The 20,200-nt window shown below is 50.2% G+C and overlaps 5 protein-coding genes across 5 annotated transcripts; 4 read left to right on the forward strand and 1 right to left on the reverse strand.

Annotated features, from left to right (window-relative positions):
- Nucleotides 1-27: 27 nt before the first annotated feature.
- On the reverse strand, nucleotides 28-1,362 carry K444DRAFT_586687 (uncharacterized protein; the record flags this gene model as incomplete). The annotated part of the gene is made up of 2 exons (XM_024877988.1): nucleotides 28-1,015; nucleotides 1,064-1,362. The coding sequence occupies 2 exons, from the start codon at nucleotides 1,360-1,362 to the stop codon at nucleotides 28-30; spliced, it is 1,287 nt and encodes a 428-aa protein (XP_024738821.1).
- Nucleotides 1,363-4,812: 3,450 nt separating this feature from the next.
- On the forward strand, nucleotides 4,813-11,972 carry K444DRAFT_586688 (ketoacyl-synt-domain-containing protein). Its single transcript, XM_024877989.1, has 6 exons — nucleotides 4,813-5,235; nucleotides 5,290-5,581; nucleotides 5,628-6,275; nucleotides 6,323-6,646; nucleotides 6,692-11,578; nucleotides 11,636-11,972. Exons 1-6 carry the CDS (start codon nucleotides 4,958-4,960, stop codon nucleotides 11,678-11,680), a joined length of 6,474 nt encoding a protein of 2,157 aa, XP_024738822.1. The 5' UTR covers nucleotides 4,813-4,957; the 3' UTR covers nucleotides 11,681-11,972.
- Nucleotides 11,973-13,389: 1,417 nt separating this feature from the next.
- On the forward strand, nucleotides 13,390-15,064 carry K444DRAFT_611138 (1,3,8-naphthalenetriol reductase-like protein). The gene is made up of 4 exons (XM_024879884.1): nucleotides 13,390-14,241; nucleotides 14,369-14,516; nucleotides 14,570-14,730; nucleotides 14,786-15,064. The coding sequence occupies exons 1-4, from the start codon at nucleotides 13,773-13,775 to the stop codon at nucleotides 14,821-14,823; spliced, it is 816 nt and encodes a 271-aa protein (XP_024738823.1). The 5' UTR covers nucleotides 13,390-13,772; the 3' UTR covers nucleotides 14,824-15,064.
- A 1,040-nt stretch (nucleotides 15,065-16,104) lies between these two features.
- On the forward strand, nucleotides 16,105-18,641 carry K444DRAFT_662104 (uncharacterized protein). The gene is made up of 6 exons (XM_024886656.1): nucleotides 16,105-16,262; nucleotides 16,313-16,323; nucleotides 16,416-17,105; nucleotides 17,158-17,304; nucleotides 17,357-18,118; nucleotides 18,171-18,641. Exons 1-6 carry the CDS (start codon nucleotides 16,214-16,216, stop codon nucleotides 18,435-18,437), a joined length of 1,926 nt encoding a protein of 641 aa, XP_024738824.1. The 5' UTR covers nucleotides 16,105-16,213; the 3' UTR covers nucleotides 18,438-18,641.
- A 687-nt stretch (nucleotides 18,642-19,328) lies between these two features.
- K444DRAFT_718452 (uncharacterized protein) lies at nucleotides 19,329-19,968 on the forward strand (the record flags this gene model as incomplete). Its single annotated transcript, XM_024888427.1, has 1 exon — nucleotides 19,329-19,968. Exon 1 carries the CDS (start codon nucleotides 19,369-19,371, stop codon nucleotides 19,966-19,968), a length of 600 nt encoding a protein of 199 aa, XP_024738825.1. The 5' UTR covers nucleotides 19,329-19,368.
- Between the last annotated feature and the right edge of the window lie 232 nt (nucleotides 19,969-20,200).

Below are 20,200 nucleotides of genomic sequence, written 5' to 3' on the forward strand. Positions count from 1 at the left end.
AGCCGTTTTTAACATCCACACATTACTCTAAAGCATCTTATTCTCCCCACCCCCCGGGCTCCTCACCCTCCCCATCCACGCCGAGCTTCTAGGCGGCCTCCTCGGCCTCATTCCCGTCTCCGGACTCGCACTCCCATCACTCCCCCCACCACTCAGCTTCCGCACCCTAAATGCGTAAACCAATAACTCACTATCCCCTGAATCGATCGGATCCCCGACCAAATCATGCTTCAGCTTCAGATCAAAGATCGCCTGTCGAACCTGCTCGCGTGTAGCATTCGTTCGATCTGGCGATATATCCTGCCATCTCCCAGGAGAAATCGGGAAGCCATTAATATCCCCATTTCCATACCCTTTTGATTGGGATATTTCCTGAGCAGAGCCGTACGACATGCGCATCTTGACATCGACATCCTGGAACAGCCCTTCCTTGTCATCCTCCTTCGGGACGGAATATTGTCCGGGACCGGTGCAGCCATTCGGGATGTGGAACCGCAGGTCAAAACGAGCGGCAGCGAAGAGGACCACGACGAAGATCTCGAGCATAAATCCGGTTAGGTAGAAGATCGTTTTCGTGTCGACTTGTCCGGGGTCGTTTATTGGGTGCGATTGTGCAGCGGCGATGAGCCGCACTACGGCGCCGATGAAGAGTGTGGCGGACGAGTAGACTAGCATTACGAGTTTTGTTCTGAATCTCCCCGTGCCGAATTTCTCGATGGGGGTCGGCGATGGGAGGACGGCGAAGGTGGAGAGGGTTAGGAGCGGGAAAACACAGAGGAAGAGGTTCCAGGATGAGCCGAAGAAGAGCAGGTCCTTGGTTGCTTTTGCGCCGGACGCGGTGGTTACGAAGAAGGAGGCGGTTAGGACTGCGATATTGAAGATTATAAAGAAAGGGACGGAGACCAGGAGGAGCGTGAAGAAAGTGCTCGTTGCGGGATGCCAGAATATTTTGGGATGGATGGCACGCAGGATCCGCTGAGTTAGGACTAGGTTGATGGCGAATATTACGCTCACACTTAGAATTGTTAGTGTGTTGTTTTGGGAGAGCGAAGGAGGCGCTTACCCTGCGTTCTCGAAGATAAGTGCAGCGAGGACGACGCTGTTGTTCATGGAGCGGAAAGCCCAAACGATTCTCATCGTTGTCGTGACTGTCCGTACCATGCAGAAATCAAAGAATAGATCTGAGAGGATGAACTTGTGACCTCGCTTGGAATTGATGTTGTAGATCGTCATGTGCGTCGCGGCTCCTATGAGGAAGAGGACCAAGAAGACAACTGTGATCGGTACGTCCAGCTTTGCTGTTGGGATGCCTCCCAGAATTGCGTCTGGAGGTGCAAACGGTCCACGACCAACTCGTTTCATGGTTTCAATTTGGGCCGGTATGAGCGCTGGTTCTGCGAGGGCAGCGGCAGCTGCAGCTGCACTTCCTTTTGCTGACAAAAGTGAAGCAGTTCGACTTGCGGCTGAGCTAATTGTCGAGCTCGGCATATTCCCAGTTGCTAGACCATTTGGTTGAGAGGCTTGTACTGAAGCCACTGAAGCCCAGGTTGGCGATGAGACTGCCTGCACGGAGACGGCGGGAGTCACGATCGGAGTGGGTTCTGTGAAGATGGTGGCTGTAATTATTGTAGTCACCGATATAGTAGGTGGTTCCGTGTTTGCTAAGGGTACTGCTGAAGCGAGTGCCGGCGTAAGAGTTTCTATTGATACCGCCGTTACTGTGAGAGTGCTTGGAGGAATAATAGATGTGGATCTGAACGTAGAAGTCGCACCTGGGACAAGGCGGGTGGTCGAAAGCACAGCAGCCAGCGAAGACGTATGTGAACCCATTTTCGAGATACCTCCAAGAACTGAAGATCTCCTCCAGGGAGTTTGGTGCAAGAACTTGACAATCTCAAAGAATGAGAATCATATTTTACCTTTGTTTCGGTTCATCTGGATTTGGCTCCACGATCTCATCGGAGCCTGGCTAGGCCGAATGCCACCATACTTTACGTCCTGTCACGAACACCTCGCATCACGTCTCAAAGGCAACGAACGGCACGTGCATCGCAAGAGAATCTTGAGAGCTGCCACAACTCTGTGGCAGTCCCGTGACTTGTTCGCAAGAAATATGAGATGATGGAGAACCTTGTAACTCTGTGACAGATCTCGTGACTTCCTCGCAAATAAACATCGGATGCTGCACAATTTTGTGCACACCTTGAAAAGATATTCGCAGTGACCGAGACCACACTTGATTCAGACAGCACTATTGTTTCAAGGAAATACCAAACTTTGCAAGAGACTGCGTATATCCTCAGTACCGAGTGTGTCCCGTTTTTTCGCTTCCGTTGTTCTGGTCAAATCTAGCAGCGCCGAGAGAATGGAGGGCGGCGTGATCCTTTTCTGTTGAATCTTCTGCATAGTTTCAATAGTTTCACCTGCGTTGTGAGGTGTTTTTTTTCGTGATTAGAAGGCTTGCATTTTGAAGATCTTCAAGACGCCAATGCAGCCCCGGACAGTATGGGGAGGCCCGGAGAAAGGACAAGCGCAGAAGTCTTGACACTAATCTCTCGGCGGGCCAGCCGACTTGCCAGAAAGCAGTTTGATCTCCATAGGGACATTTCTCTTCGCTACTGCCTTTCCGTGCAGTCTCAGGACCGGGAAGATGAAACTCTTGGGGGTGGTAACCTGATTGCCTTCTCCAAAGGCGGAGGCCGGAGCGCAACCAGGACTCGGCGACTTGGGAACGATCTTCTGGAAACTATGGCACTAGATCTCTCCAGTTGAGGGATTTTCCGCCATGCACTGTCCGCCCTCCTGACCCGGGAATGGACGAGGGGGCTTCAAGTTTTCGGTCTTGGGAGTTAGAAATCGGGTTCAGATAGCCCTGCTGCCTTATATTGAGACAAACGTCAAAGGATCTCGCTAGATCTCGTATTCATATCGTAGGTGCTTGAGAATATACACTACAAATGAGTGCGAATGACGTTGTGTAAGTCTTCCTTCTGGACAAACACAGGGGATGTACGTGCACAGTGCACACGAGAGGCTTAATGTGTGCCAAGCCTGATCGCCAACAACTGTTCCCTCCACAACTAGGGAGATGTCCGGGGATTTAGCACAGCAGCTGCATTATCTTGATGTCAGGCTAGGCGGTTTGAGCCTCGGGGCTTTACAAGCACCACAAACGTCCCTTAATTGGAATTTGACTTGCACTTGCATCTAGAGACTCACAAACTGCTTAGCATGGACCTTGAATCGCTCTTTGCCTGCCGCTCACCTACGGAGTAATGTCGGCTGACTCGGCCCTTTAGTTGGGGGAGGCGGGGAGGCGGGGAGGCTCAAGTGTCGAGCTTGGGATTTGACAAAGCAGGCCGCCCTCACCTCCGAATGCTGAGATCTGCAGCCAGCATAGAACGGGCAGGATCTTGGCTGCAGTGAACACGCAGTCGACGATGATGGGTGAGCGCACGAGACAACGGGAAGCCCGGGATGCACAATCTGGCGGTTCTGGGAAGAACGGTCACTAGATTCGGCCTGGTTTTGCGCGAACCGGGGTCGTGGGGTGCGGAAGTCACGATTCTCGCGCGCTGAGGCAGATGCTATCCATTCCGGCTGGATGTGTTTCATCGAATCGACCGAGGACGTCGAAGCATCGGATGTTGACACGATGCTTATCAGACCAAAGGCAAAGAAGGCAAAGGACGGGAGATGCCAGGGGGGCAAGCTGACGGCAGGAGTTTGACATCGTAGCTGGCTGGAGGGAGTGATGTGACGTGATGGTATGGTGAGAGCGACAGTCCGCACCGGAAGTCCGTTAGGGGGTGTCCTCTACCGCAGTCCAAACAACGGGAACACGGTGGCGCTGATTGGATGTCTCAGCAAGAAAAGGAGTGGCGAAAGGGGCGCCTCCTAGCGCGCTTCGGCAAAGGAGTTGATCCGGGTATGGCCAGCACAGGGAATTAGACACTTGGACAACTTTATTCCAACCGCGACTCCACCACAACTCACTCCCTGCCTCCTGTTCCCCCCCCCCCTCACCGCCCGCAACCTCACGCTATGCTCACGGTGCGATCTCCGCTGCCTCGAAACGCATCTGAAATCATCCATGAGAGGCCCGGCCGGGTGCTGCACGGCGCGGCGATGACATGTGCCAATTCGGCGAACCTGCTCCTGCTCCTGCTCCCCTGGCCAGTGTCCGCCGGCGATCCTGGCATCGTCCAGTCTGTGCCGTCTTCCTCAGCATCCATGCAATGCTCGCCGGCGTGTCGCATCGCATGGCGTCCCAGAACGCGAAGAAAGTAGGTGCAGACCAAGAATCTTGTTCTGTTTCTGCCAGACCGAAGGGTTCCGTCTTATCTTCTCATTGGCTTTTATTCTTCGTATCCGTCCTAGCCTAGGAGCTCCTTGCTGCGCATCACTATCACGGACATGCAATCGCTCTTCATCAGGAAAGCGCCGCTGGCTTAGTCTGCTATCAGTTCGAATGCGGCACATCTGTGCCATCCAGCATGAACTCTCCGCTCCACATCTAAATGTTGATCTCAGTTGTGGGATAGATTTGCAGATCTCTTACCCTCGCACGTGAGACCAGAGGTCCAGAGCCTCCTTGTCTACAATGACTAGTCTGTTTTGAGCCATCATTGCGACCATCACTGTGTATTCTTCGTATTGTAATTGACCTGATACCCAGGCCCGCAGTGGCGGCCTAAATTTGGACAGCGGCGGGCCGATGGATCCATCAGGAATGCTTTGACGGGAGTTTGGTAATTACTGAAATCATCCGAGTCGAGTGTCACCATCGACCGGATGTTCACTGCAGGTGCTCTTTGTTCCTTGCAAGCCCTATATATGCCAAGTGTCCTCCTATTGATTTTCAAACTCTGATTATCTTCTGGCATCTTTATCCCAAAGTTTCCTTGTGCCTTTTACTTTTAATCTTGGTCTTTCAGTTGAGCTATACGTCATCAACATGGACGTTATACTCTTTGGTGACCAGACCGTCGACCCAAAGCAGTTCCTAACCAAGCTCCTGCGTCGAAAAGGCTCTCCTCTTTTATCCTCATTTCTAGAACAAGTGCAAGTCGCACTCCAAATAGAAATATCAGTCCTGCCCGCAACATGTCGCAAGAACTTGCCGGCATTCTCCAACCTAGCAGAGCTCGTGGAGAGATACCATGCTGCAGAGCAACCCAACATCGCGATTGAAAGCACCCTCACATGCCTGGCGCAACTAACTCACTTTATTGGGTAAGTGAACCAAGTCTGGGAATGTAACTTGGGCTAATAGATTCATTTCTGCAGATACTACGAGGATTTCCCACTCGAATACCCGCAGGCTCCGACCACACATATTCTGGGAGTATGTACCGGCCTACTCGCAGCCTCTGCTGTTGCATCAAGCCGTTCGTTGACCTCCCTCATTCCCCTCGCTGTTCAAACCCTCCGCATCGCTTTCCGTCTCGGCTCGAGAGTAGCAACTGTCGGACACCAGGTTGAGTCTCAAACGAGTAGACCTCAGTCGTGGTCGACCATAGCCTTTGGGATAAGCTCTGAAGATGCTGAAATTGCTCTTTTAGAGTTCAACGAGAACCATGTAGGTTACATGAATGCGTTTGGGAACAAAGTACTCATGACTCTAGGGCCTTTCACACTCGAATCAACTCTACATTAGCGCAGAAAGTTCCATGTCAGTCACGGTCAGTGGATCACCATCTATGCGACAGCTACTCTTCGGCACATCGCTGCCGTTCCAGAATCTCCAAAGTCGAGAAATTCCAATCCGAGGACCGTATCATGCACGCCACTTGTTCAGCCAATCAGATGTCGATAAGATCATTGACACGGATATTGCTCACCATCTCAACAAATATTCTTCAATACACCGGTTAGTGGGATTGTCATCTTCCACGGCCCCCACGTCTACTGTTGAGCTCTTCCAGCAGGCTGTGATGGAGGTTCTAACTCGACCCGTTCAATGGGAGACGGCCGTCAAAAATTGCGTTTCCGACATCCGGTCATCTGCTGTATCTGGCGTCCGCGTCTTGGCGATGGGTCCTACAGCCCTGTCGAACAGCCTCATTTCTGCCCTCAAGGTTGGGGGTGGCCTCCAAATATCCCTAGAAGATGGCGTTTCGTGGTTCACCCAGAACAGAATTCCCAAGAGTGTCAGTGGTGACCTCAGAAATTCCAAGATCGCTATCGTCGGTATGGCTGGGCGCTTTCCCAACGCTGCAGATCATGAGGCATACTGGAAATTGCTCGAACAAGGACTTGATGTCCATCGAGAAGTTTGTCTCTTCCTCCCCTACACAAACCGCAATGCTGACCCGCCTAGATTCCTCAGGATAGGTTTGATGCTCAAGCGCATTGTGATCCTACTGGAAAGGGTAGAAACAAGAGTCACACTCCATTCGGGTGTTTCATAGACAAACCAGGATTGTTCGATCCTAGATTTTTCAACATGTCCCCACGAGAAGCCACGCAAACCGACCCAATGCAGCGATTGGCACTATCAACAGCATACGAGGCCATGGAGATGTCTGGATTTGTGACGGATCGAACTCCATCAACGAAGAGACACCGCATCGGCACTTATTATGGACAGACTAGCGACGACTGGAGAGAAATCAATGCGGCACAAGACATTGATACCTACTTTGTAAGTACTTCCTTCTTGGTAAGGAGTGTAACTAACCAGTCGCAGATTACTGGTGGTGTCAGAGCCTTTGGCCCCGGTAGAATCAACTACCACTTCGGGTTTAGCGGGCCGTCTTTCAGCATCGACACAGCGTGCTCGAGCAGCTTTGCGGCAATTCATTTGGCCTGCACATCTTTGAGAGCTGGAGATTGCGACACTGTTTTCACTGGTGGCATGAACGTCCTGACGAACCCTGACATTTTCTCTGGTCTTTCTAAAGGCCAGTTCCTATCGAAGACTGGGTCTTGTAAAACTTATGACGATGGTGCTGACGGGTACTGCCGAGGTGACGGAGTCGTTACTCTAATCTTGAAGAGGCTGGATGATGCTATCCTCGACAAAGACCCAATTCTTGGTGTCATCAATGGCATTGCAACGAATCACAGCGCGGACGCAGTGTCGATCACTCATCCTCATGCTGGTGCTCAGAAGTTCTTGTTCCAGAAGGTCATGGACGAGGCAGAGGTCGATGTTCGGTCGGTCAATTATGTCGAAATGCATGGGACCGGAACTCAGGCAGGAGATGGAGTTGAGATGGATTCGGTCTCCACCATCTTCGCTCCTCCGCTAAACAGCAAAGTCAAGCGCCGCCCGGATCAACCACTCTATGTTGGCTCCGTCAAAGCCAACATTGGTCACGGCGAGGCCGTCTCGGGAGCATGTGCTCTGGTGAAGGTCCTAATGATGTTCCAGAAAAACATGATTCCACCACACTGTGGTATCAAGACGAAGATCAACCAAACATTCCCCACAGATCTGAAAGACCGACACCTCAACATGGCATTCAAGCCAACTCCATTTTTACGACCTGCAGATTCAACCCGATACGTGTTCATCAACAATTTCAGTGCAGCCGGAGGAAATACGGCAATGCTCCTCGAGGATGCCCCACAGAAGACCCCCTTGAAGCCAGACAGCCGCTCAAGTCACGTGATAACAGTGACAGCGAAGTCTCTCTCTTCCTTCAAAGGGAACGTCAAGCGACTTCTGGTGTGGGCCAAGGACTTGTCAGATTCAAGTCTTCCCAGCGTGGCATACACTACAACAGCACGAAGAGCACACTACCAGTATCGACTGGCGTTCGAAGCAAGGAACATGCAGCAAGTTCGCGAGACGCTCAACTCCTTTGCCGAGGTCTCGCGGCAACCCATCTCGAGCAATAAGAAACCGAAAGTGGCATTTGCTTTTACCGGACAAGGCTCCCATTACATTGGAATGGGCAAGCAGCTTTTCAAGGATGTTGCCCAGTTCCATCAAGATCTTGAGGATTACGACCAAATTGCTTGCAACCATGGTTTCCCTTCATTTATTGGTCTTATCGACGGTACGGTTCAAGACCTCACAGATGTCTCTCCAGTTGTAACCCAGCTTGCCATCGCATGCAGCGAAATGGCTCTGGCACAATTATGGAAGTCTTGGGGGCTCACACCTGCAGTGGTGATTGGTCACTCACTGGGAGAATATGCTGCACTGCAAATTGCTGGTGTTCTTTCGGCTCTCGACACTATCCTTCTCGTGGGCCGTCGTGCGCAACTGTTGGTTGCGAACTGCGCTGTGGGAACTCACGGAATGCTGGCCGTGCGTGCCAGCTTTTCCACTGTGGAATCCCTCATCTCTCACATCCCAGTCGAGAAAGCCTGCATCAATGGACCAGAAGAACTCGTCTTCTCTGGAACCGTGGATCATATCGAGCAACTGAGGGAGACGTTGGCAACGAACGGCTTCAAAGCCACGAAGCTCAATGTGCCATATGCTTTCCACTCAGCACAAGTTGACACAATCCTGGACGAATTCAAGGCTGCTGCAAAGTCCGCCGTTTTCCACGCTCCGCAGATTCCTGTTATTTCCACGTACACTGGATCCGTTGTCAAGGAGTCAAACATCTTTGGCCCCGAATATCTTTCTCGTCATTGCAGAGAGAGTGTCAACTTCCTGGGTGGTGTGACCTCAGCAATGCAGAGTGGAATTGTTGATGAGCAGACTGTGTGGCTCGAGATCGGGCCTCATCCAGTGTGCTCCAACATGATCAAGAGCATTCTTGGGAAAGAGACAACCGCTGTTGCATGCCTGAACCGGAATGATGATCCCTGGAAGACGATCGCTTGCAGTCTGTCGACGCTCTTCAACGTGGGTGTTGACATTGATTGGTCGGAATACCATCACACCTTCAGTGATTCGCACGAAGTCTTATCGATGCCATCTTATGCCTATGACGACAAGGTCTACTGGATTGACTACAAGGAGAACTGGACTCTGACGAAGGGCCAGAAAGTGGTACAAGAAGAAGTCAAGCCTAGCCTCTCAACTACCTCTGTACAAAAGATCATTCGGGAAAACATTGATGCCGATACTGCTCTTGTGGTGGCTGAGTCGGATCTCGCTGAGCCTTTGCTACGAAAAGTCATCGAAGGTCATCTGGTCAACGGTGTTGGCCTCTGCCCCTCGACTCTCTACGCCGACATGGCTCTTACGCTCTGCGATTATGCATACCGAACCGCGAGACCCCAGGGTGGCAAGCCATTTGTCAACGTCGGCAACATGGAGACACACAAACCTCTCGTTTTGAATCTCGAAGGAAGCTCTCCCAGCCAACTTGTCCAAATCGAGGCCAAGCTCGATTTCACCAAAGGGCGGGGTGTCATCAACTACCGAACTGTGACTCCTGATGGGAAGCTCGTGGACCAGGCAAAATGCGATGTCACCTACGAAGACTCTGCAGCATGGACATCAGAATGGGAGAGGCGAAAATTCCTCGTCCAAACTCGAGTCGACATGCTGAAGGCTGGCGGGAAAGGCATCCACCAAATCCAAAGGGGCCTTGCTTATAAGTTGTTTTCTGCCCTTGTTCAGTACGATGATAAATTCCGAGGCATGGAAGAGGTCATCATGCACAGCGATGGTCTGGAAGCAACCTCCAAAGTGGTTTTCCAGGCAACCAGCAAGGACGGAAATTTCTTCTTGAGTCCATACTTCATCGACAGTCTTTGCCACATTACCGGATTCATTATGAATGCCAACGATGCTGTGGACTCCAAGAAAAACATATACATTTCGCATGGCTGGGAATCTCTTCGTTTTGCTAAGAACATTGACCAGGACAAGCAGTATAGGTCTTACGTCAAGATGCAACATGTTCCTGGCGGAGGAAAGATGGTTGCTGGTGATGTGTATGTCTTCGATGAGGCAGAGGAGATCGTTGCAGTTGCCGGTGGTGTGAAGTTCCAGTGTGTCCCCAAAGCACTTTTAGATACTCTCCTGTCTAGCAAGAAAGCAACTCCTCGTCCATCACCGGTTCCAGCAACTCAAGTCAAGCAACAGAGGACTTTGCAAACAACCACTAAAGCACGCACGTCGCAGCTCACAAGCAAGGGACCAATTGAGTTGGAAGTCACCAAGAAGGCCAAGAAAGTATCAACCCGGGTCGACACTCAGATGACTGGCAATCTCACATCTAAGGCGCTTCTCATCATTGCAAACGAAGTTGGATGTGAGATCTCCGAACTTGCTGACCCAATTGCACTTTCCGACCTCGGAATTGACTCGCTCATGTCCCTCAGCATTTCAGGGAGGTTCCGCGAAGAGCTTGAACTCGAGTTCCAAAGCTCAGTCTTCAACGAGATGGAAACAATTGGCCAACTCAAAAGCTTCATGCGAAAGTTCGAGACTGTCTCTGAATCGCCTGCCACTTCTGGTTACTCCACTCCAGAGATGATGAACAGCGACGCCAGCGATTATTCCGAATGCGAATCTGAGCTTCCGGAACCTGAAGATCCAGTGGTTCAAGACTTGGGTGAGACCGGTGCGGATAGCGATCTTGTCCACATTATCCGATCAACCATCGCAGAAGAGATGGGTGTTGAGCTCGAAGAGATCTCAGACAACACCGACCTGTCAACTATGGGCATGGACTCTCTGATGAGTCTGAGCATTCTCGGAGCATTGAGAGAGAAGACAGGTCTCACGATGCATTCTGATCTCCTTGTTGAGAATACTTCGATCGAGATGATCGAGACTTCCCTAGGTTTACGAACTGTTAAGACACGAACAACAGCCAAGAAAGGATCGAGCATCGAGGCAAAGGTTTCCGTCACAACACTCAAGCCTGCTGAAACATGCTCCAGATCCGCATACCCACCTGCAACATCAGTTCTCCTGCAAGGCAACCCGAAAACTGCAACCCGCACCCTCTTCATCCTTCCAGATGGCTCCGGCTCCGCAACATCTTACACCACGATTCCAGACATTGCAGCTTCGTCCCTCAAAGTCTACGGCCTAAACTGCCCATTCATGACCAAGCCTGAGCAATTTACCATCGGTGTCCCTGGAGTCACCCAAATCTACATGACCGAGATCCAACGCCGACAACCCAAAGGCCCGTACCTCCTCGCAGGATGGTCAGCCGGTGGAGTCCTCGCCTACGAAATGACCCGCCAACTCATCGCCAAAGGCGAAAAAGTCGAGAAGCTCGTCCTCCTCGACTCCCCCTCCCCAGTCGGCTTGGAAGCCCTACCCCCAATGTTCCACCAATACTGCAAAGAAATCGGGCTCCTCGGCACCGACTCCACGATAAAGCTTCCCGAGTGGCTGCTTCCGCACTTCGCTGCCACTGTCCGCGAACTCACGAATTACTCTGAGAGTCTCGGCGATGCGAGTCAGATTGACGTGAGCCAGATGCCGACTACGGTCTGCATCTGGGCGCGTGATGGCATTGTGCACAAGGAGACGGACAAGAGGCCAGACTGGGACCCGAGTGTCAGGATGCCAAACTCGATGCACTGGCTTGTTAACAACCGGTCGAATTTGGGACCTTGCGGATGGGAGAAGTTGGTGGGGAATAATGTCAAGTGCCTCAGTATCCCTGGGAACCATTTCACGATGATGAGAGCGCCTTTGGTGAGTTCCTTTTCCTCCCCTGCCATTTCCCGAAATCCCACTAACTTTGTTCTCTAGACCAACGATCTCGCTGCTTGTATGAAAGAGGGCCTGGAACTCTAGATGGAACAGGCCTGAAGGGCTATGATTGATGATCTTTTCACTTTTGTTAATTCTCATTTGCTTTTTATTTCTATATTCTGGGTTTAGATTTGGATTTCTCGCTTTTGTAGCGCAGCGGCATCTGCAAGGCATGGCAACGGCATTGAATCTTATACACACACCCTCCTTAGAGTAATTTGTAGTATCGTGTATTCGTATTCCAGAGGTACTTGGCTGACGTTTGAGAATTTGGTTTTCATAGCAAAATAGATTGGAATTTTTTATATATCCACGCTGCTTTCCTCGTCTCGTGACTCTGATTCATTTCCTCCTGACCTTAATTCATAATTTGTGAATTGATGAATTGTGAATTGATGAATTCTGAACTGCGATGTGCAAATTGCAAATTGATGCCGAGAGATGCGTTTTACGGACGTCCGACGGAGTCCGGTAAGCGAGAGCGAGGGATATAAATAAATAGAGGCTCGCTCGGTTAATCCCGCCGCCGGATCGACGGGCATAGCGCTTGGGGGGCGGGCTTTACAGGGTACACGCACTAAGGTTTTAATGATCTGCTACAGGGCCGAGATTGGGATGCCTGGGGGAATCCGCAGATCTTTTTGAGGCCATGTCGCGGGCTGATGAGACGGCTATCATAATTTAAAAGGAGCGAGGGAGGGAAAACCGGTGATTCGTCAGTGTCCGAGGAGCCGCTCAGTGCGAGAAGGTGAGGAGGTGGAGGCGTCCGAAAGGGGTGAAGGGCAGGGGGTGAATTTAGGTTACGAATTGGGGAAGTTTACATATTTTGAGGCGAGTTTAGAATGTATTGATATAACGACTTTTGTAAGTTTTGCTGCTGGGTATTTTCCAAGCCTTGAAATTGAGGTTAGAGTTTTGTGAAAGAGGACAAGAAACAGGAACTCGTCACACGAAAGAAATGGCAGCTACTGATAGAGGCGAGATAAGTTTGTTGGAATTGTCTCCATAGTTTCTGTGGTCTGGAGAGGAATTTTGAATCTCAACTTGCACCTTCACCCCATTTAACGGCCTCACGGTCATCATCACGGGTCCTTAACCTCAACTTCATAACTCTGAAACTCTTCAATCTTCCTTGGAATCCTCTCAAAGGCATCTTCGGTGAGAGAATCTTCGAAGGCGTTCTTTGAAGAATTAATGAGATGGCGGTTTGCCCGCTAGGGTCTTTTCGGATCCGTGTTCTGTTCTGACAGCAAAGATGGCCTTACTGCCAGCATGCGTGATTCCCAGTCTCCTCTTCAGCCTCCTTTGAATTTTTGTACATGTATGTTATGGAGTGGAAGTTAAATCTCCGACTAAAGCAACACTAAGTTTGACGTACATAAGTTTTTGACGCACATACTTGGAGTCTTGGCTCATAGGAGGATTTTTGTGGAGATGGTCAATCATTTAATCCGTACGCAGCCGGAAGATAAATTACCCAAAACTAAATTACTTCAACTTGGATATCTAGCGTTTCAATCAACACGAGAGCAGTTTTGCCGCATCGGACTGGTTGACGGAGCGATGCGAAGAATTCTCGCAATCCCGTGTCGAAATGCACGATCCAAGGCACGTCTTTGATGCGCGATCTGATGCGCGCTGTATCGCGATGCGATGCACGGACATATCTTCATGAAGATAGCGCTTGCGGCGAACACGAGAACAGCTATCCAATAAAATATGAAACTTAACGACCCACAACGTCCCACGAAGTTTACCAAAGTCCTGAGTCCGAAACAGGGGAGTGTTGAAGCGGGAGCCAAGACTGATCGGCAACCATAAAATGTGGGCACTAGCCTTGCATTGGACATTCGGAGCGATGTTCCCACGAAGAAATATGGCCAGACCGTGTAAATACAGATGCCACAATTCGGAGGACCAGGAAGGCAGTTCGCTCGGCTTCAGCATCGGTGCGCGAGGCACCCAGGGGAAGTGTTGAGGGAAGACCGAAGACCGAACATAGGTAGGACGCTTTCTAGTTTGCAATATAAAGCATAAGAAGGCCCTCCTCTTCTTCGGACTTCACTTGACATCTCGATTTCTCAGCTTCATTATACCCCCAACCACACCTTTTTCATAATCCAATCACTTCACAATGGGCTCCATCGAACCAACAAAGCAATCAGGCTTCGGGTCTCTTGAAGGGAAAGTGGCACTTGTCACTGGATCCGGAAGAGGCATTGGCCGTGGAATTGCCCTTGAGCTTGCCAAACGTGGTGCATCAGTCGTCATCAACTACGCCAACTCCTCAAAACCAGCGCAAGAGGCAGTCAAAGACATCGAAAGCACCGGAAGTAAGGCTGTCGCAATTCAAGGAGACATGACCAAAGTAGCGGAGGTCCGACGGGTATTCAAGGACGCCATCGATCATTTTGGACGACTGGATATCGTGATGTCCAATTCTGGTACCGAAAGCTTCAAAAAGGAGGAGGATGTTACAGAGGAGGATTATGACAAGGTCTTTGCGCTGAACACAAGAGCCCAGTTCTTTGTCGCTCAAGAAGCGTTGAAGACACTGCAGCACGGCGGCAGGATTATCCTCATGTCATCGGTAGCTGCACAAAGTAAGTTCCCTCGAAGGGGTTTCCTTTCCAAGAATATCAGATCGAGAACGGTATCAATCCAGGCTATCCTGATATCAAGAATGAATTTGATGGCAAGCCTCGATCACGTGCTGATCACATGATTCAGTGTCCGGAGTACCAAACCATGCTCTCTATGCTGGTAGCAAGGCCGCAGTAGAGGGTTTCGTTCGTTCCTTTTCGGTCGACTGTGGGGCCAAGAGGATTACAGTGAATGGGATCGCGCCCGGTGGCGTCAAGACTGATATGTTTGATGAGTGAGTTGACACCAATGACTGTCTGCTTTGCCTATGGACTGACTCCGTTTCAGAAATTCATGGCACTATGTCCCTGGAGGATTCAAAGGAATGCCCATAGAAACGATCGAGGCAGGACTTGCAAACATGTGCCCGTTGAAGAGAGTTGCTGTTCCAGCAGACATCGGGCGAGTGGTAGCGTTTTTGGCAAGCTCGGAAGGCGAGTGGATCAATGGTATGTCTATTGTCCCACTGTCCAATGACACATGAGTGATGCTGACTCCGTGCAGGCCAAATCATCAAGCTCAGTGGTGGCTCCGTTGCGTAGAGGAGGAGAAGCTTCTGGGTGCTGACATGGTTCAGTGTGGGACGGCATGCAATGTGGGAGTCGGGCCGCGGGAGGGCAAGCCGGTTGGGGATGCGGGGAGATGCATGACAGGAGCACGGAAATCACCCACACACCACAGGAACTGATGATGTGCGATACTGTAACTGCAAGCATGATCTCCAGTCCCCACTGCTCTGCACTGCGCTGCTTACCGCATGAATGTTTGATACTGTACGTACCGTATTAGTAGTTGTCAAGGTTTCCCTCAAATCTCGGCAGTTGTTCCCATTGCGGAGAATATGCGGACAGTAAGCACCCGTAGCGGAACTGGTGGAAGCCACGCCGCTCCTTTCCCTGACGACCCCTGAATCAAAGTGGGGATTGTACTGTGTATTTTCAATCTTTGGTTTCTTTGGTTTCTTTGAAGTTTTGTTCTCCTCTTTGCACGGCAGTTTACTTCACGGGTTGGCCACGTGACCAATACAGGATGCTCCGCTTCACGGAAGTTTCGTCTTCATCTTGTCCCCGCCTCCCATCCATCGTCCATTGACACGCACTTGCGCGCAGCGCTCGTCAGTGTCACTTGTGTCATCGCTGCAGACAAGCAACCTCCACAGACGCAAGATACCAGGCTTGACCTTGCATTCATGGTTGACGACTCGAAGGCGAGCATGTGATTTGGCCGTTGGAAGAGGGGCGGGGCTGTCCTGTGTTTAGGGCTTGTTTTGACGCAGGTCTCAGACCTCTTCTTGACACCTTGTTTCTTGCAGTGCTCCTTGTGCACACGAAAAAGTTCCCTGACCTGCCCCACAATCGTACTCGTGGTCGCATTCTGGATCGTCCAATTCGTTCCAGTAATGCCTTTTCGGCCTTGTTTCTCCGCGCAAGGCGTTAAGAATCTCAAAATAGGATAGATGTCTTGCTTTCCCAACTTTCTATATTAAACCGTTTTATCGCCATCTGTGTTTTCTACTCGGTGGCTGGTGTCGTGATACTGCTTGGAAAGGATAACCCTGCTTCATCCAAGGTCGGGGGATAACCCCTCCTCAACACAGGTTCAATACCCTTCTATATGGTTCGTTGCCACACCACTTTAGGCTTCCGGACGTTTCAATCCATCCCCTTTCAATCGAGCAAACCTGCTCCCGCCGTTCCGCCAAACCACTAGCGAAGCATTTTCTTTGGAACTCAGCATAGCCTCTCGAATTCGTATTCAAATGATTCCCACATTCCCTGCGCCATTTAAGTTCGAGCTCAACCGGGAGCGGACATAAGAGCATTGGCTTTATCCTACACCTTCGCAAGCTATCCCTCTGTCGAGTGTCTTTTCCACTTGAAGAACGTCCAATCGCAACATCAACCCAGCTTCCCAATAATATCCGGTAGAAATATGGTCAACACAGGCAAACCATCAAGAGGGTGTTATATGTGCCGTGCGAGTATGCTGTCCCATTTCCTACCACGGTGGAACTTGCTGATGAATACCCAGGGCGAATTAAGGTAATTGATTCCTCAGCAATTGAGATCGTCTGCTCGATCAAATTTCCACTTCTGTGGGCACCCGAGATGGGCATTTGACTGACCATAAATAGTGCGATGAAGGGAAGCCTGGATGTATGCGATGCCAGAAGTCGAAGAGGGTGTGCCCTGGATATCGGGATGCGTTCGAGCTCAAGTTGCGAGATGAGAGTAAATCTACGAAGAAGAAGCACAACCGGAGGCTGAATCAGACTCAATACCCAGTACTTCACGATGTCGTCAATCAAGCAGAGATCTACCAAGACTCGTTCCTTGATCCAGCTCTATTCTATCCTGCTGCAGCTTCCAGTTCTCGTATCTCCCACTCGCGGAACAGTTCCTCATCGTCAAATTCATCGCAAGACTCTTTTAGAAGCCCAGAAGAGGACGTTAGCAGCGTTGTTTCGTCTTTCACCCACCATCTTACAATCCGAGGGCATATGACGACTCCCCTCAACCAGCAAGCGGCATGTTTCTTTCTGGCCAATTTTGTCCTGGTCCCAAAGGCAGGCACTATGAGAGGTTATTTCGACTTTACGTTACCACTTTTGAAACAAAGGGATCCATCTCAGGGTCTCTTACTCGCATTTTCCGCTGTTTCCCTCGCAGCTTTGGGCACCCGACCGAATTCAAAGGCTCTACTTCCAAAGGCCGATCTATGGTACCTGAATGCTTTAAAGGAGATCAACTCAGCTTTAAGAGATCCCAGACTGGCTTCAAGTGATTCGATACTCGTTTCTGTGATGTTGATGGCTACTTTCGAGGTGAGACCGCGGATCTCGCACAGCAGAAAGCAGTTGACTAATCGAACCATAGCAACTAACCCCCTCAAGATTGAAGATCGGAGGATGGGCCTCCCACATCGACGGAGCTGTTGCAGTAATCAAGTCTCGTGGAAGCGAGCCGCATAAGTGGCAGTCAAAAATTGCCCGTGAAATTTTCATTTCGGTCAGAGCTCACATGGTAACTCTCCTGCTTTCCCTTTCCCTGAGCTCATTATGACTTACTTGGAAAGACCATCCATTGTATAGCAAATTCAAAAGCGGCAGACCCAAATGTAGATTGGATGGCTATCGAAGCAGACGACCCTGTCGTCCAAACTTTTGCGGCTGCCAATCTCAAAATGGCCGCTCTGCGAGCAGACACTGATAAAACCACAACACTAAAAGTTCACTCCGCCGAGAACACGGAAATAGTAAAGAAACTATTACAAAGAGCGCAAGTTCTCGATCAGGAATACTTGGACTGGATCAAGGCCCTTCCAGCCGGTTGGGAGATCAAGACTGTCGCCTGGGTTGATAGCGCCGTCCAAAATCTCTCAACATCGCTTGTGCATCCGGGTAGAGTGGATGCTTATGGGGAGCTGTGGATGGCATACAAATACAACATCGTCCGGTCTTGTCGGTTATTTATCTATTCCACCATTCTTCGCTGCGTCGCCTGGCTAGGAAACTCGCATGACTATCGACTCACGCCTGAATACACCACAGCCGCCCGAATCTGCCGTCAACTCGTCGAAGATATAGTCGCCAGCGTCCCTTACTTCTTTGGCTGGAACAGCGAAAATGATGTAACAATGAAAGCCAGGGCCAACTTTGCCTGTGGTTCTAGCGACGATCCCAGCGTCAAGCCGCTGTCAGGTATTTTTGTCATGTGGCCACTCTTCACCGCTGCAGCTTCGGATTTTGCTTCGCCTTCACAACGAATTTTCCTCCGCGGGAGACTGAAACATATAGCTGAGACCATGGGTATTGCTCAAGCTCTCATTCTATCCGAGGTACTTACACAAATACACCCGTCAGAATTCAACTAACAGAAATGAGTTCAAGCTCCCACTCGTCCACCCCTCTCTCTATATCATGCGAGAACGAGCGAATCTCATGCCCACAGCCTGTCAATCCGACGATACGACCGTCACAATCACAGAAGCAGAGGCAACGGCCACAGTCACTCTCGCTCCTGCCCCTCCTCAACAACAAAATGGGTGGCTACCACGCAGCTTCGGATTCGGAGAAAATGGATTCTTCCAGAACGCCGTGGCAATAAAACAACATGTGCAAGAGTACCTCGAAGGGTACGAGCTGACCGGCTTCTAGCCCTCCCCACACATCGGCCAACTTCACAATTTAATGTATTTTTCTATCTTTTATGTCATGTCATTCATTAGCGTTTTGCCTTCGGAGTAGAGGGCTTGATGGTTAGATAGACTCCGTGCAACTGGACGGTCATTTACAACCCATTTGAAGGCATACGCAAGCACAGGAGTTTAGTAATTTTCCATGACTTATGATTCACGATTGTGCGTTAATGGGTCACGGAACGAGCGAAAGACTGCTGGCAGTCTATCTCATAATTTGTCCCCGTAGGATTGAAATCAAGCAGTGTCGGTCTCTCATGTCCGCTCAAGGGAGCTCGCTTTATCAACAAACAAACAAAAAATTCCACACCTTTACCAAAAATTAGCAAAACTTGAGGCTCTGCGGGGGACCCCTTAGAAAACCCGTCGAGCGGATTTTTCAAATCGTTCCACCCTTAAGGTCGTGTATTGAGGTGGGTTTTCGGCCGTCGATCGGGAAATATTTTATCGTGTAGCTTAAGCACTCGTCCAGACCTATCGATCCTCACTTTGAGTTTGTAAAGCTTAAGTGCCAACCCCGGCCCACACTTAGCTCCTTCTCAAAGCTTGTTGTGCAGGCAAATCGGAGCGAGCACGTGATTATTAGATGCTCCTTCGTTTGGGCTCAAGCATTGTATTGTGAATGGCTAGAAGAGTTTGTTACAATTGCGACTTGTGAAAAATACTACCAACGATAGCTAAAAGAGATAGATGACCTCAAAGACTTAGCTTGCGCTTGGTTGCATTTTTCATGCGCTGGGGTCACTTCGAAACAACCCCCTTTGCTCCGTCCCGCTTAGTTGCAGGAGGTGAGGAACTTCGGTCTTTCTGTGTTTGTTGAACAAAGAGAATGATTGCTCCATAGTCAAACTGAACTTACTAGCAGAGAAATCCAAATAGAGATATAAACAATGTTCTCACCGGTCCTGAGAATCCTCTTTCCACTATCACCGCCATTCATCACAAATCCTCAGTCTGATCAGCGATCCCTTCTCAGACCGAGTCAACATTCCACCGGAACCAAATTTCGACGAAGTTCACAAGGTTCCACAATGCCAGATTTATGCTACTACCCATGCCTCTTGGGCATTGCCTCGCCCACCAACAGTGCCCGTGAATGGCTACAAAAGTGGCACGATGAGCACGACGTCACCTTCGACCCAGACCTCAAGTTCGAGATCGCCTGGGACGGACGTTGGATCAACGACAGCAATGCAGAAGAACTTGAGTCGGACTTGGTCAACCGGGGATGCAATTTAGCAAGTAGCAAGCGGATTGCCAAGGATCTGACGGCCATGAAGGGCGCGCCGAAAAGGGCGCATATGGGCGAGGGAGAGATAATTCAGGAGATCTCCTATGTGGGTGATGAACAGCATACCCACTGCGTGGCTCAGTGGTGGTTCCGGGGTGTTTCGTGTGCTTTGGCAGTCACAGTGCTCGTATTCCTCTTAATTTTCATGGAATTGGATCAGGCTGTCCAACAACTTCACGACTGCCGTAGGGAACTTTGAGCTTGGAATATGTGGCTCCATGAGGGAGATACCGATTGCTTGTTCCTTCTCTCGCACCTTTAGCATACGTCGGTCTGGAAAATTGGGATTGTACGAGTCGTCGAGAATCAATGTAGAACACATTTAGGGCATTGAAGTAGAGCTCAACAGCCATCCTAGCATTGAGCAATTCTTTGTAGACACTTCACAATCTTGTAGTCGCCTCAGTCCCATTTCCGTTCACTGAGAAAAA

The sequence above is a fragment of the Hyaloscypha bicolor genome (genome assembly GCF_002865645.1).
Source record: "Hyaloscypha bicolor E unplaced genomic scaffold K444scaffold_55, whole genome shotgun sequence".
In the NCBI taxonomy this organism is placed as follows: Eukaryota; Fungi; Ascomycota; class Leotiomycetes; order Helotiales; family Hyaloscyphaceae; genus Hyaloscypha; species Hyaloscypha bicolor.

What these genes read in the sequence shown, in the direction of transcription:
- K444DRAFT_586688 (XM_024877989.1), top strand. Translation starts at nt 4,958, where the DNA reads ATGGACGTTATACTCTTTGGTGACCAGACCGTCGACCCAAAGCAGTTC. An exon ending in TAGAGTTCAACGAGAACCAT is followed by an intron (nt 5,582 to 5,627) that starts GTAGGTTACATG and finishes TCATGACTCTAG; the next exon opens with GGCCTTTCACACTCGAATCA. An exon ending in CGATGATGAGAGCGCCTTTG is followed by an intron (nt 11,579 to 11,635) that starts GTGAGTTCCTTT and finishes TTTGTTCTCTAG; the next exon opens with ACCAACGATCTCGCTGCTTG.
- K444DRAFT_611138 (XM_024879884.1), top strand. Translation starts at nt 13,773, where the DNA reads ATGGGCTCCATCGAACCAACAAAGCAATCAGGCTTCGGGTCTCTTGAA. An exon ending in GTCATCGGTAGCTGCACAAA is followed by an intron (nt 14,242 to 14,368) that starts GTAAGTTCCCTC and finishes CACATGATTCAG; the next exon opens with TGTCCGGAGTACCAAACCAT. An exon ending in GGAAGGCGAGTGGATCAATG is followed by an intron (nt 14,731 to 14,785) that starts GTATGTCTATTG and finishes GACTCCGTGCAG; the next exon opens with GCCAAATCATCAAGCTCAGT.
- K444DRAFT_662104 (XM_024886656.1), top strand. Translation starts at nt 16,214, where the DNA reads ATGGTCAACACAGGCAAACCATCAAGAGGGTGTTATATGTGCCGTGCG. An exon ending in TTTCGGTCAGAGCTCACATG is followed by an intron (nt 17,305 to 17,356) that starts GTAACTCTCCTG and finishes TTACTTGGAAAG; the next exon opens with ACCATCCATTGTATAGCAAA. An exon ending in AAGCTCTCATTCTATCCGAG is followed by an intron (nt 18,119 to 18,170) that starts GTACTTACACAA and finishes AATGAGTTCAAG; the next exon opens with CTCCCACTCGTCCACCCCTC.